The sequence below is a fragment of the Pieris napi genome, chromosome 18 (assembly GCF_905475465.1).
Source record: "Pieris napi chromosome 18, ilPieNapi1.2, whole genome shotgun sequence".
Classification (NCBI taxonomy): Eukaryota; Metazoa; Arthropoda; class Insecta; order Lepidoptera; family Pieridae; genus Pieris; species Pieris napi.
Window position 1 is genome coordinate 11,111,822 of NC_062251.1, and position 11,947 is coordinate 11,123,768.

At 35.6% G+C, this 11,947-nt stretch overlaps 2 protein-coding genes across 2 annotated transcripts; one reads left to right on the top strand and one right to left on the bottom strand.

Annotated features, from left to right (window-relative positions):
- The first annotated feature begins 3,938 nt into the window (after nt 1–3,938).
- On the top strand, nt 3,939–5,902 carry LOC125058707. The gene is made up of 2 exons (XM_047662847.1): nt 3,939–4,274; nt 5,259–5,902. The coding sequence occupies exons 1-2, from the start codon at nt 3,939–3,941 to the stop codon at nt 5,715–5,717; spliced, it is 795 nt and encodes a 264-aa protein (XP_047518803.1). The 3' UTR covers nt 5,718–5,902.
- Nucleotides 4,261–6,498, bottom strand: LOC125058715. Its single transcript, XM_047662858.1, has 2 exons — nt 5,893–6,498; nt 4,261–5,246 (listed from the first exon to the last, which is right to left on the bottom strand). The coding sequence occupies exons 1-2, from the start codon at nt 6,302–6,304 to the stop codon at nt 4,771–4,773; spliced, it is 888 nt and encodes a 295-aa protein (XP_047518814.1). The 5' UTR covers nt 6,305–6,498; the 3' UTR covers nt 4,261–4,770.
- Nucleotides 6,499–11,947: the final 5,449 nt, after the last annotated feature.

Consider the following 11,947-nt stretch of genomic DNA (forward strand, 5'->3'; position numbering starts at 1 on the left):
TGAAACTTTAAAATAAGTTGATTCAATCAACAGGTGAAATCGTTTCAAATGCATGTATTTTATAGTGAAGTTGTATTTTATACCTTCAGGGGCGTGGTCACATTTCTACTGTTTTTTAACAAGTAGATTTGCGTTCTATATTTCCTATCCCAAAATACCAAAACTATTACTAACTAATAATTATTTTTTATAAGAGAATCAGAATTTTTACCCTTACCTACATAATAAAAATATTATTAATTTTTCATTTAAAAAAAAAATTCAAGATTTTATATTACAATAATGTAAGCGATGTCGATTTTTATTAATACGAAATTATTAAGGAATCTAACAGATTGCAATATGAAATGATAGTAGTTTTTTTTAACTTTTGCTAATTTTTTCATGAGTTTAGACGATTATCTTATGCGTGAGATGCGAGTTCAGATGTAAAATTATGTATCGAAAGAATCAAAGGTTTTATCAATTACTTATTAAAACCCATAATATTTTTATTACCCCGCTGAAACTTTAAAAAATAATTCAGGATTTATTATTCCTTTTAATAAATATTTATGAGGTTAATTAAAACATATTTACTTTTGTTGTCATTTCAAACTTTTTCATTCATTGTTAATTTCTAATTGCATGGCGTTATATTCATTGTACAATGTTGCTCGGCAATGTATAAATAAAAATATATTCACAATAACACCGCACAAGAAAGCTTAATTTAATTATCGTCCTAATTTTAAAGTACTATAGACATTTAATTTATGTAACAATTGCATTTCGCATACTTCTATACAATTAGCATGCTATGCTCACTAAAACTATTGTGTCCCTTTCTAATGTGCATATATTCTATGCTATAAGCTATCGACACGCTAAGGTGCTTCATCATTGAAACGATTCGTATCTGAAATCTCCACTACGTCATAATTAAAAGAAATCAAGTTGTTATTCAGATTTCAAGTAGAAATGTAAATGTGCTCGGAACATACAGTCGTAAATAAAGTTACAAAAACTATTTTTCATGCAACTGCTGACAATGGAACTCTAGACAATACGTTGCGAGTTCTATGATTGAGTTTTTTATGAGAAGTCACGCAAAACATGTATTAAGCGAACGATGATTCGATGTTTGCAATTGTAGAATTTAGGACTATTTGTTATACAATACAGTATTCAATTTGGAATGCATTGATGTTGTGAAAATGGAATCTTAAAAAAAATTAATGAATATTGAAAATTAAGAAACTTTAACTTACCACACCAGTCATGGTGATATTTTTATTGGGAAACACAAGTGGTGGGTAAACTTTTACGATATTTTATTTGGGAAACCTTTTTAAATTCTGAAATAGAGCACTGATAAATTATTACACAGAATCGTGTCACGAATCTCACTCACATTAATAACAGGTATAGTGCAATGTATTCATGACAGATCGCTGGCGCGTTTTTGAACAATGCAGCTTGCGTCGTTGCAACCGCCAGTATGAACGAGAAACAGAAAAGCGATGCACCGAGCAGCTACAGGTGATATTTTTAGCTCACGAGAAAGCAATCAATTAAACATTGAAAATAATTTTTGAACGTATTAATGTTAATCTCTATGATAGCAAATCCCTAACCCGGCCTCCCGCGACTTTAGCAATTATTTGTTTTCAAAGTTCTAAAATGCAATGCTACATATCAACTAAATTAGATCTACGCTCTAAACAATTCTATAAATTGTGTTTATTTCATGTTTATACATGAATATTTCACATTGCACTGCAAAAAAACCAATGAGGCGCATAAAAACAAAACAAAACTAAAAATACATTGTATATGTCACCTCGATGTGTGCTCGTTCATACTGAGCGAAACGTGTTAATTTAGACTCGTAATTCCGAATTTAGTTTCTCATAAAACAGCCTACCGACGTACACAAGAAAAGGTTCACAGTTAATATCACCGTTACATGCGATCCTACAATTTTATTCCTGGCTATTAATGTTGTGACTATTCTAATCGCAATTTTCGTGAATTACAACAAAACTTTACGGCCGTTTTCCGATGGCTATGGCGCGGCGTGGGGAATCTCTCGAGATTAGCAATGGGATTTTGCACGGGGAGGTCGATTTATCTGTTTGTTTTTATCGAAAGCCGGGAGAAGCTATCGACACAACGGCGCCGCACGCCCGACGGCGAACACTCGGGGCTCTGAGAAGTGCATTCAGCGCGCACTCCACTTAAAAAACTTTGCGCTCCCGAAATAAACTTTTAGAAACGCGCGCTATCGATCACTGAAACGCTGTACGCGCGGAGACGCTACTAACCCTGAAAGGCGTGCGGGTCGGGTCAGGCTCGGAGATCGGCTGGAGCACTCGCGCGGTTGCGATCGGGAGCACTGACTTAAGCACTTTGGACATGTAAAGTCGGAGCGGACACGTGACGAGAACGCGCGGCGCGGCCGGCGTCGGCGCGAGAGGAGCGGCGCGGCCGAGTGAGCGCGAGCTACGAGTCCCCACCAGTGCTGCGACGCTTCGAGGGGAAAACGCGCTGCCGAGAGGAAAAGCGCTCAAATCTGCTACCTTTGCTACAGCGCTATACTAACTGCCGACTTCAGATATAACCCAAACTATATAGAGTCACCATATAACTTTTTTATGGATTAACTATAGACAAATTATCTATCTTATACTGTAAATAAATTTTCCATATTAACGATTTTTCATATAAAACTCTGTGGCCGCCTAAAAATTTGTAGAATGCAAGTAAAAAGCGCTGGATTTAGACTTGTGCTACGTCCTGAAATGCATAATTGTGTCGCTGAAAGCGCTCCATTGGTTGAAGCGCGCCCCACACGCGGGGCCAGCGCGCGCACGGCCCGCCCCGCATCGACCGCCACCCCCACCCCACCGCACCGCCACCCCCCACTAGGGTTGCCATATAAGTGCTCTTCATTTCATGGGCATTTCTGGTGTCGCGTACAAGAAAATAGATCACGAAAATTTACGTAAAAACTAGAAAGCTCCTCCTTCTATTATTAAAGATATAAAACAGATTAATTACAATCATACTTAAAGAGTTAATATAAAGTTGTCTTCCCCTATTTTTATACGATTTTTTCAACTAATATTTTTTTTTTAATTTGTCATAAATAAACTAACTACTACTCCGTAATTCCAGTAGCCCAACGATAGTTTCCAAAAGTCTGGGAAAGACTTGAGTTTTCCCTACTGGCAGCCCTACAACCCGCGCCTCGGCGCCCGACTGTTTTTCTCTCAGCACCGACCGGGGGACGCACCTGATTTTTTCCGTGATATTTTTCCTCCCTCTCCTCACGACGCGATCCGTTCGCTTTCATTACGGTTTCGAGTTTGATTTATCACCGCGGCTTCTCTGAAATATTCTTGCGATGGCACCGGCTGTCGAACTCTCACCGCTGATTAGCATCGATTTTTAGAAATTAATTGGTCAATTAAAAAAATAAACTAAGGAATCAAATTTTCATAACACAAAATACATTCCCATAGAGTGTTACACTGCTTCAGGCTACACGTAGACTCGAATGTCTTATGGCGCGTCTAAACGGGCCATGTTTTGCTGCAATTGATGGCTGCAACACTGTGGCCGGCAACATTGCAAACAATAGCAGCCACACTATGCAATATTGCAGTAATGTCCCGGCCATATAGCCAAACATGTTTTGTATAGCCACATATGGCCGATGTTGCCCCGATGGGTGGCCGGACGATCGCTAGGCTATCGAATTCAACTGCAATATTGCACAGCCAGTTCTCTTGTTGTTTCAGTCACTCTCTTTGCTATGGCATAGTGTATCCTTTTCTACGCGACATGACGTTTGCTTTGAGTGAAGTGTGCCTGTTGCTTTATTCTGTGTTTTGCGATCAGCTGTATTTGTCGTTAAATTAAATATTTATTAAAATTTAGGCTACTACGTAAAAATGACTGCTACGTGGTCTAACGAGAAAATTACTGATTTCATTAATGAAGTACATTTATACCCTGAGTTGTGGGATATAAAAACCGGCATATACAAAGATAGGAATGCTAAAAAAGATGCATGGAATGAAATCGCTGAAAAGTTTGGCATAACAAGCAACGAGGCTTACAAAAAATTCAGAAGCCTAAGAACTTACGCAAATAATGAGGAGAAAAAGAAGAAAAGTGGTAGTGCTGGCGGTAAAACAGTAAAGTGGTTTGCTTACGATGCGCTATCGTTTCTCTTAAAACAAAATTCCGCTAATATAGGATTAGATAGTGAAAATGCAACTTCTAACGTAAGTATCTTTAATAAAGTATTTTAGAAATTAAAAATGTACATATCTGTGTATTAAGTATGCATCATATCGATTGATAACTTAAAAATCTTCCCTCTGAATGCTATGTTATGTTACTGAATGTTATGTTATCTTGAACTTGTTCCTTCTAAATATTTATCTTGCCATGCTACTCGCCCCTACTCTGTCATAAAATAATGCATAAATTCGTCTCTTATTGCTTTTGCTCTTGTGGTTGCATTCCTTCCCAATATTCTTAAATCTGTTAAACTTTGTTCGTCATCTCTCCATGAGCCTGGCATTATTCTACCAACGTCAATATCTTCACTATCAAAGGTCCCAGGAGGTGAATACAGAGATCTTGCTCTTGTATTTCGTCGCAAAAAATTATGTAAATGTGCACAAGCCACAACTATATCTTGCACATGTTTTAACTCAACATCAATAGTTGTGTGTAATATACGGAAAACTGAACACAAGATACCAAATGAGTTTTCTACAATACGGCGTGCTCGAGATATTCTATAGTTACATACACGTTTTGGAGTATAGGAGTTGGAACATAGGATATGTTCAAATCTAACGTATAGGGCTTGCAAATATTCTCTGTTAAGGGAAATGCATCGTCTGCCAGGAAAATATACGGTGTTAACATTTCTCGGCCGGGAAGGGTTTCAGGGTGTGGTATGTTGAGAGTTTGACGCAGAAGTGCTTTCCCAAAAGCTGTATGTCTAAAAACTCCCCCATCAGATATACTTCCTTGAACTCCAGCATGTACATAAAGAAAATTGTAACGTGCATCTGTTACAGCAAATAGCACTATGCTATAAAACTGCTTATAATTGTAATATTGACTGCCACTGTTCGGTGGACAGGTAATTGCGACGTGTTTGCCATCTAGTGCACCCAAACAGTGAGGGAAATTCCAACGATCCTTGAAATCTTTTGCAACTTGTTTCCACTCTGTGACTCCTGTATTCACAGGCGACTGAAACTACACACACTGACATCAATGCTGACCCACGTGAATTCGTAGAAATAGAAACGACTGGCTCTTTGGATGCCGTCGATACTACTCCAAAACCACGAACTAAAAGGTCCAAGACTACAGATCCACTATTAGAAAAGGCTCAAAATATTATACGCGATGCTGGCGAAAAAAAAAACGAATATGCTGCTTTCGGAGAGCATGTTGCCAACAAAATGAGTAAATATGACGACTACACGCGTTCGCAGGCTGAATTGAAAATCATGAAAATACTATTTGAATGTGACATGACAATGTACAGAACTCGAGCTGGTACTTCAGAAAGTCTATATTCAGATTTATCCACACCACCTCCTCAAAATCCTCAATCTGAAGATAACGCCGTTTCAGATAAAACACAGTCAAAATTAAATTATGAAGAACTTGTGTCGTTTACTATCCAAAATGATGCATGAAACTGAAAATTAGAATTTTTAAGGACTACCAAATTTCTTACTATGATTAGCCACTAATTGTTATTACTAGAAACCTTTTATTATTAAATTTAAAAAGTACATAATAATTACTTTATTACTAATTACTCCTTATTAATAATATTTATAATAGCAAACTTAATAAACCTATGTCAACTTACCTTGATGTATTCTTTTAATCCTTCTATAATAGCTGCACACACCTCTGGAATAATAGTAGAAATCGAAGCATCTGACACTCGGAACAGGTACATCAAACTTTTAAATGAATCTCCAGTTGCCAAAAACCGTAGAGTTATCGCCAATCTCGTGGTAACAGATATTGCTGTTCTCATGTTTGTATCATTTCTTTTTATTTTTGGTCCAATTTTGTTTAAAAGAAAGTCAAAGTCGCCTTTTGACATTCTTGTAAATTTCTTGAATAATTTATTATCCAGGCTTATTTCAAGACTCAAATTGTCTAAGGTTTCACGCCTATTTAGGTAAGGTCGAATCCACAATCTCTTCTTTTTCTGTTTATTTTTTAAAACAATAAAAGCTGCTGCGATTAGTGTGATTTCGTCAGCCATTGTTGCCGGTTTGTGTGGCCCGTTTAGGAGTCTGCATCATGGGCCATACTATTGCAGACATATTGCAACACATTGCCCAGCCATAGATTGTTCGGCCATCAGCTGCATTAAAATATTTTTGTAATGGCCGGGCAATTAGTGGCCAACAGTGCAGCCATCAATTGCAGCAAAACATGGCCCGTTTAGACGCGCCATTACAATAATTGTTACATGGATTGTTTTGTTTTATATAAAAAACTTTGGGAGCTTTATGAATTAGAAATGTTTTAAAATATAGTCGGTTTTAAACTTTAATATATATATATATATATATATATATGTATATATATATATGTATAATGTATATATATTTTGTATTATATGTCTATTTACGATAATAATGAACTGAACATTCATATTATAGAAAAAATTAAAACACGCACTAAAATGGGTTAAATGGGAAACTTGTTCATGTACAGATTTGTATTTCCCAATATATTGTTAAGGTAATTGTAATTTATAAATAAAGCTACAAATTGTCCACCAATTGATATGCAGTGATTCCATCGGGTACATCTTTTAATATTTGGCGGCGGTTCAAATTTTAATATTTTCATATTTGCATCATAACTTTCCGAAAGGGGAGAACGAAAACTCTTGACGGTAAAAATAAGTTATTTGTAAACGTTGACATCTCGGCATTCAAGCAAAGTATGTAATGTTCTATTTTGAAATAGTTTCAGTGGCCGGTATTTGGATTCACTTTAGTTTTACGAAAAGAGCTATGAGATATTGTTATACCTATTCTATCGCAATAAAAGTTTAAAGACGCTGACGAATTCAGTATGAACTTGGCGCACAAATCGTATAAAACTTCTTCAAACTTGTATTTATCATATTTGTATATTTTAAGATATGTTTAATACCGTTCAAGCTCGGTACACCGATACAATGAGAAGTTTCCGCGCTTTTGTTATTGTTACGTACAATGTTGTTGATGAGTTATTGAGAATTAGTTATTGTTTATAGATTGATTATTTAGTAAGCAGAGCAGGCCTTGTGGCTTGACGTGCGACTCTCATACCTGAGGTCGTAGGTTCGATCCCCGGCTTTGCACAATGGATTTTCTATGTGCGCATCTAACATACGCTCGAACGGTGAAGGAAATTATTGTGAGGAAACCGGGTTGCCTTAGACCCAAAAAGTCAACGGCGTGCGTTAGGTACAGTAGGTTGATCACCTACTTGCCTATTAGATTGAAATATTCGTGAAATATATACAGAAGTCTGAGGTACGGACCTAAAAAGCTTGTAGCGCCATCGATTTATTTATGTTTTAATGTATTTAATCAAAACAACTTGGTCTGATTTATCCAATAAGCGCATCTGTGATATAGTAAATAAAGAAATAATAACACATTTTTATTTCACACTGAGTGCTCTAGTGGCAGTAACATCAGTTGATAGCTGCAGTGTAATGGCAAAGTAAACGTCAAAGTCGTAACGTCGGCGGCGTTCATTAAAAAAGTACACAAAACAGTTTGTACTGTATGCTTTCCGAGGCCGAAACGGTTGGAATTAAAAATAATCACCAACGTGCTATGAGCAGAGACATGAAAAATAATAGGCAAATGTTTGTGATCCTTGTGGAATGCTACCTGCATATCTGGTTTATACAATAATATTTGGTTCACCTGTGGAACTAACATATTGATTATTAAATTATATTTACATGTATATGGAACATGTATACTCACAATACAATAATTGACCTAATCTGTTGCATTGCTTAATTTCTAAGTAATACTTTGTGCCTATTTTAGTATAGTAGTTTTATTCTAGGAGAACATTGTCTTCACATATAATTATTTAACTAATGTATACAAAGTATTGTAAACCTATTTTAAAACAGTTTCTTGCCCATTCTCCTCCACACAAAACTACCTTTTGGAAGGGGCAACTAGAATCATCTTTATATTTTATTTGACGTTCAAAAGTGCCATTTTAGGTAGTCTAGTTGGAACAAATGATTTGATTTGACTTGACTTATTATTATAAACATTGTTAAATAAAAAGTACCACTTTAATAGGCTGGACTTTTGTAAGTTGAAGGAGTCTTGGCATATGTTTAGTCAATTAAACACCTAATTCAGAAATCTGAATAATACATTTTTAATATTTCGCATGAATCCTATGTATTAAGTTCATTTGATCAATATTTTAATTACTTACATATTAATAACGAGGCATTTCGTTATGTTAATTAAATAATATATATTAAATTTTATTAAGTGTTGGGTATACTGGTTACTAATAGTCAAAACTCTGTTTATTTGCTTCGATTAAACGTTTATCTTTACATCTAAGTGTTATTTATGTATTATTTAATAAGTTGTGTATGTTCTATGGTTTACAAGAAAGATATAACCGCTGACGGTGATTGTTGAAAAGCATTGAAGCAAACATATTGGAAAGGAATGTAACACATTAAGTACATAACTTCGTTTATATTGTGCAATTGCACACCTCCTTATCAAGTTGACAGAAACTTATTTAAAATTATGATAAGAGCCTAATTGTAATACTTCCCATAATAACTCCATCTTACGCCGTGGATTCGATAAAATAAATCAGTGACGTGGCCTTATTAGGTCTGGGCGTCAGATTGTTGTAAGTATATGTTTCATGTTCATTTGTCTATCTAATAGCCAAGTAGGTGAACAGACTCCTGTGCCTGACACACGCCGTCGGCGTTTGGGTCTAAGCCGGTTACCTCGCGATGTTTTCCTTCATCATTCGAGCACATTTTAAATGCGCACATAGAAAGTCCATTGGTAAACAGTCGGGGATCGAACGTACGACCTCAGGGATGAGAGTCACAACCTGGAGTCACTAGGCCAACACTGCTCAGCTGCACCGTGGAGTGGATTTCCTATATTTTCTTGATTTTTACAAAGAAAATATATTGTGTCAATTAAAGCATTGTTAATACCGCAATTTCTAGTTAAATAACTATTTCAGGGGTCACAAAAGATCATTTAACAATTGGGGGACCATACATTTATACGAAAGAAACGCGACATAACAATACAACTTGTAAAATGAACAATCCGTTAACATTTACAACATTGTGCCATTTTCGGACAATCCTATGTGAGGTTGTTCCATCTTGTTAAGTACGTAAGGGATCGTACAGTGCGTCCTAATCGAATTACAATTGCCAACAGCGACGTAACGACAGGCTTTAGAAACGAACACCGTCGGGACCGAGGTACGGCCCAGCCTTGCTTTTCGTGACGTTTATTTAAATAAAAAGTTACCACTTTGCGTTGGCTATAAATGTTGACCAACACAGCTTCCTTCGGTTCAAAGATACATTATTTCAAAGAATTACATTCACTCAGCGAGAAAATTTAGAGTAAAATCTTGTTATGAAATTATTTGAAAATAAAAATATTAGTTTCTAATAATTTGTTCAATGTTTTTTTTACAAAAGTGCAGGTAAGTCGCATCGATGTTACAACAGGCATTATGTGACTAATTAATAGCAATAATTTCTTAGACGCTCGTTCACAGATATAGATAAAATATAAATGCTGTAAGTTCTTTTTTGATGTTTTGTAAATACATATTTATTCCATTAATTTCTATTGAACTTGTACGATTTTTATAGACATAGATATAGGTGTGTTTTTATTTTTGTTATTTATTAGGTATGTTGTTTTTTTTTAATTTGTAAAAAGGTTTTATTTCTTTTAAACTGGATGGCCTTACCCACCTTTAGTTCCTAACTTTAATTATAATAATCTCAATATCTCTAATAGTGTTTGTAAATTCGTGATTTAAATAAAAGTTTTACCGATATCAACATAAATGTTCTGTCAATTTATATCATAAATTATTATTATTAATTATTTTTTGAGTAATTCAAATATCGCTAAAAATAATTACATGAAAATGTACAGCCATTATAGTGTTTATAAAGTTCAACACGAAATTATCAAACACAAATGAAAAAAATACATATTAAAATGTTCATGATACTTAATTAATCTTCTCAACTTAATTCAGTTAAATTATTTATAACTCATACTCGCGATATTTTTTTGGCGTCGTCACGAACATTGATAACAGATGATAAGAACTCGTGGCATTATTGCGAAAGTCATTAATCTTTAAGTTATAAACAATCGTGCTTGCGATAATCCAAAGATCAAAACGAAGTAGATATCAAACACAATCAGAAGCCACTAAGGCTTAAACATGGCCCGTCCACAATTTTCTCGAAGCAAATTTCATTATCACTAGGTTGCCCAATAATCCCCACTGGACAAATGGTTTAATCTGCCCACTCGATTCGATTCCAACTTAAATGGTCCACTTACTTCATTTTTACGTATAATCCTCTTTTAATTGCCTCCCCACTGTACTGTTATTAAATCTTCAAGCTGAAATTAATTGCAATAACAAATTTCAAAGGCGACAATAGATCTTATCGATGTTAATTCAAGAAAGAGCTACGAGCTTCGTAATTGATTGATGTAATTCTAGTCTAAGATTTTGGACGAGATGCTGGAGGCTTTTTGATCCATGTTTAATTGCTTCAAGGCTAATATTGACAGGCCTTCAAACTGCGTATTAAAGTTACCAAAAGAGCTTCTAGAACGAGACATTTAAATTCGGTATTCTCGCGAAATAGGGAAAAAATCGAAATTGTAAACGGTGTCGACAAAAAGTCCAATTTGGTAGTAAAATAGCAATAAATCACCTGAGTCTATAACACACCTGAACAAGTGTACAGTTCCGCACAAAAACCGTTGAACGTTACGAATCGGAGTACAAAATTCCATTTTGTGCCGTCTAGAGGAAATGAAGCAATTAATTCGGCAGATGGCGTCGCCGTGCGAGTATTAATCATCGACTAATCGTAACTGCAGTCTTCGATTAAACCTAGCTCAATACGCGGACAGTGTTGATATCCATTATATGTATATTTACATCATTTATTCAAATATTGACCGAAAAATCTAATTAACAGCTACATTGAAAAGTAACAAACAACTAAAGCACATATATAGTATACGGGCAGAAGAAAATGACGGTTAAAGAACGAGTTTAACTCCTTTGAAAGCATCCAAACTTTCACAAAAGAGGGCCCGCATGATTTGTGAATGCGTGTAATTTTTCAGACGTCATATTTTTTGTTACATTCTTTTACTTACAAATAAACTTTGCTATTGTGCTGGGACGACTTTTCGGCGTGTGTTCTATCGCTGTCTTGGTTAAACTTTGATAGTGTTTGACAGAACTAGCTAGCTTTTGATTTCCTTTACGGACTTGGTTTGTAACAATTTTCAAATCAACTTTTACAGTTTACCAAGTTCACTGTGCGCTGTATAATATAACATAATAGAAGGTGACTTGTGACGAAAGAATGCAGGTATGCATGCCTTTAAAGTTTCACCCTTTATATAATAAAAAGTTAACCGTTCGCCTGATATGTTTCGTCGCAGTGCGCTTTGTTTCCGAAAAAAGCATTCGATGAGTTATGGACAGGTAAAATTGCTTGCAGCCTTTCAGTTAGGTAATCCTTTGTCGCCATAGTATGGCAGTCCGTCAGGGTTGAACCAGCCCGCAGCGATCGGCCATTGATACCTGTCGACGC

Bases quoted from the DNA above. Each gene is read 5' to 3' on its own strand.
- LOC125058715 (XM_047662858.1), bottom strand. From the start codon at position 6,304: ATGGCTGACGAAATCACACTAATCGCAGCAGCTTTTATTGTTTTAAAA. The intron at 5,247-5,892 runs GTTGACATAGGT...CTGTGAATACAG, and splicing joins AAAAGAATACATCAAGGTAA to GAGTCACAGAGTGGAAACAA.
- LOC125058707 (XM_047662847.1), top strand. From the start codon at position 3,939: ATGACTGCTACGTGGTCTAACGAGAAAATTACTGATTTCATTAATGAA. The intron at 4,275-5,258 runs GTAAGTATCTTT...CTGTATTCACAG, and splicing joins GTGAAAATGCAACTTCTAAC to GCGACTGAAACTACACACAC.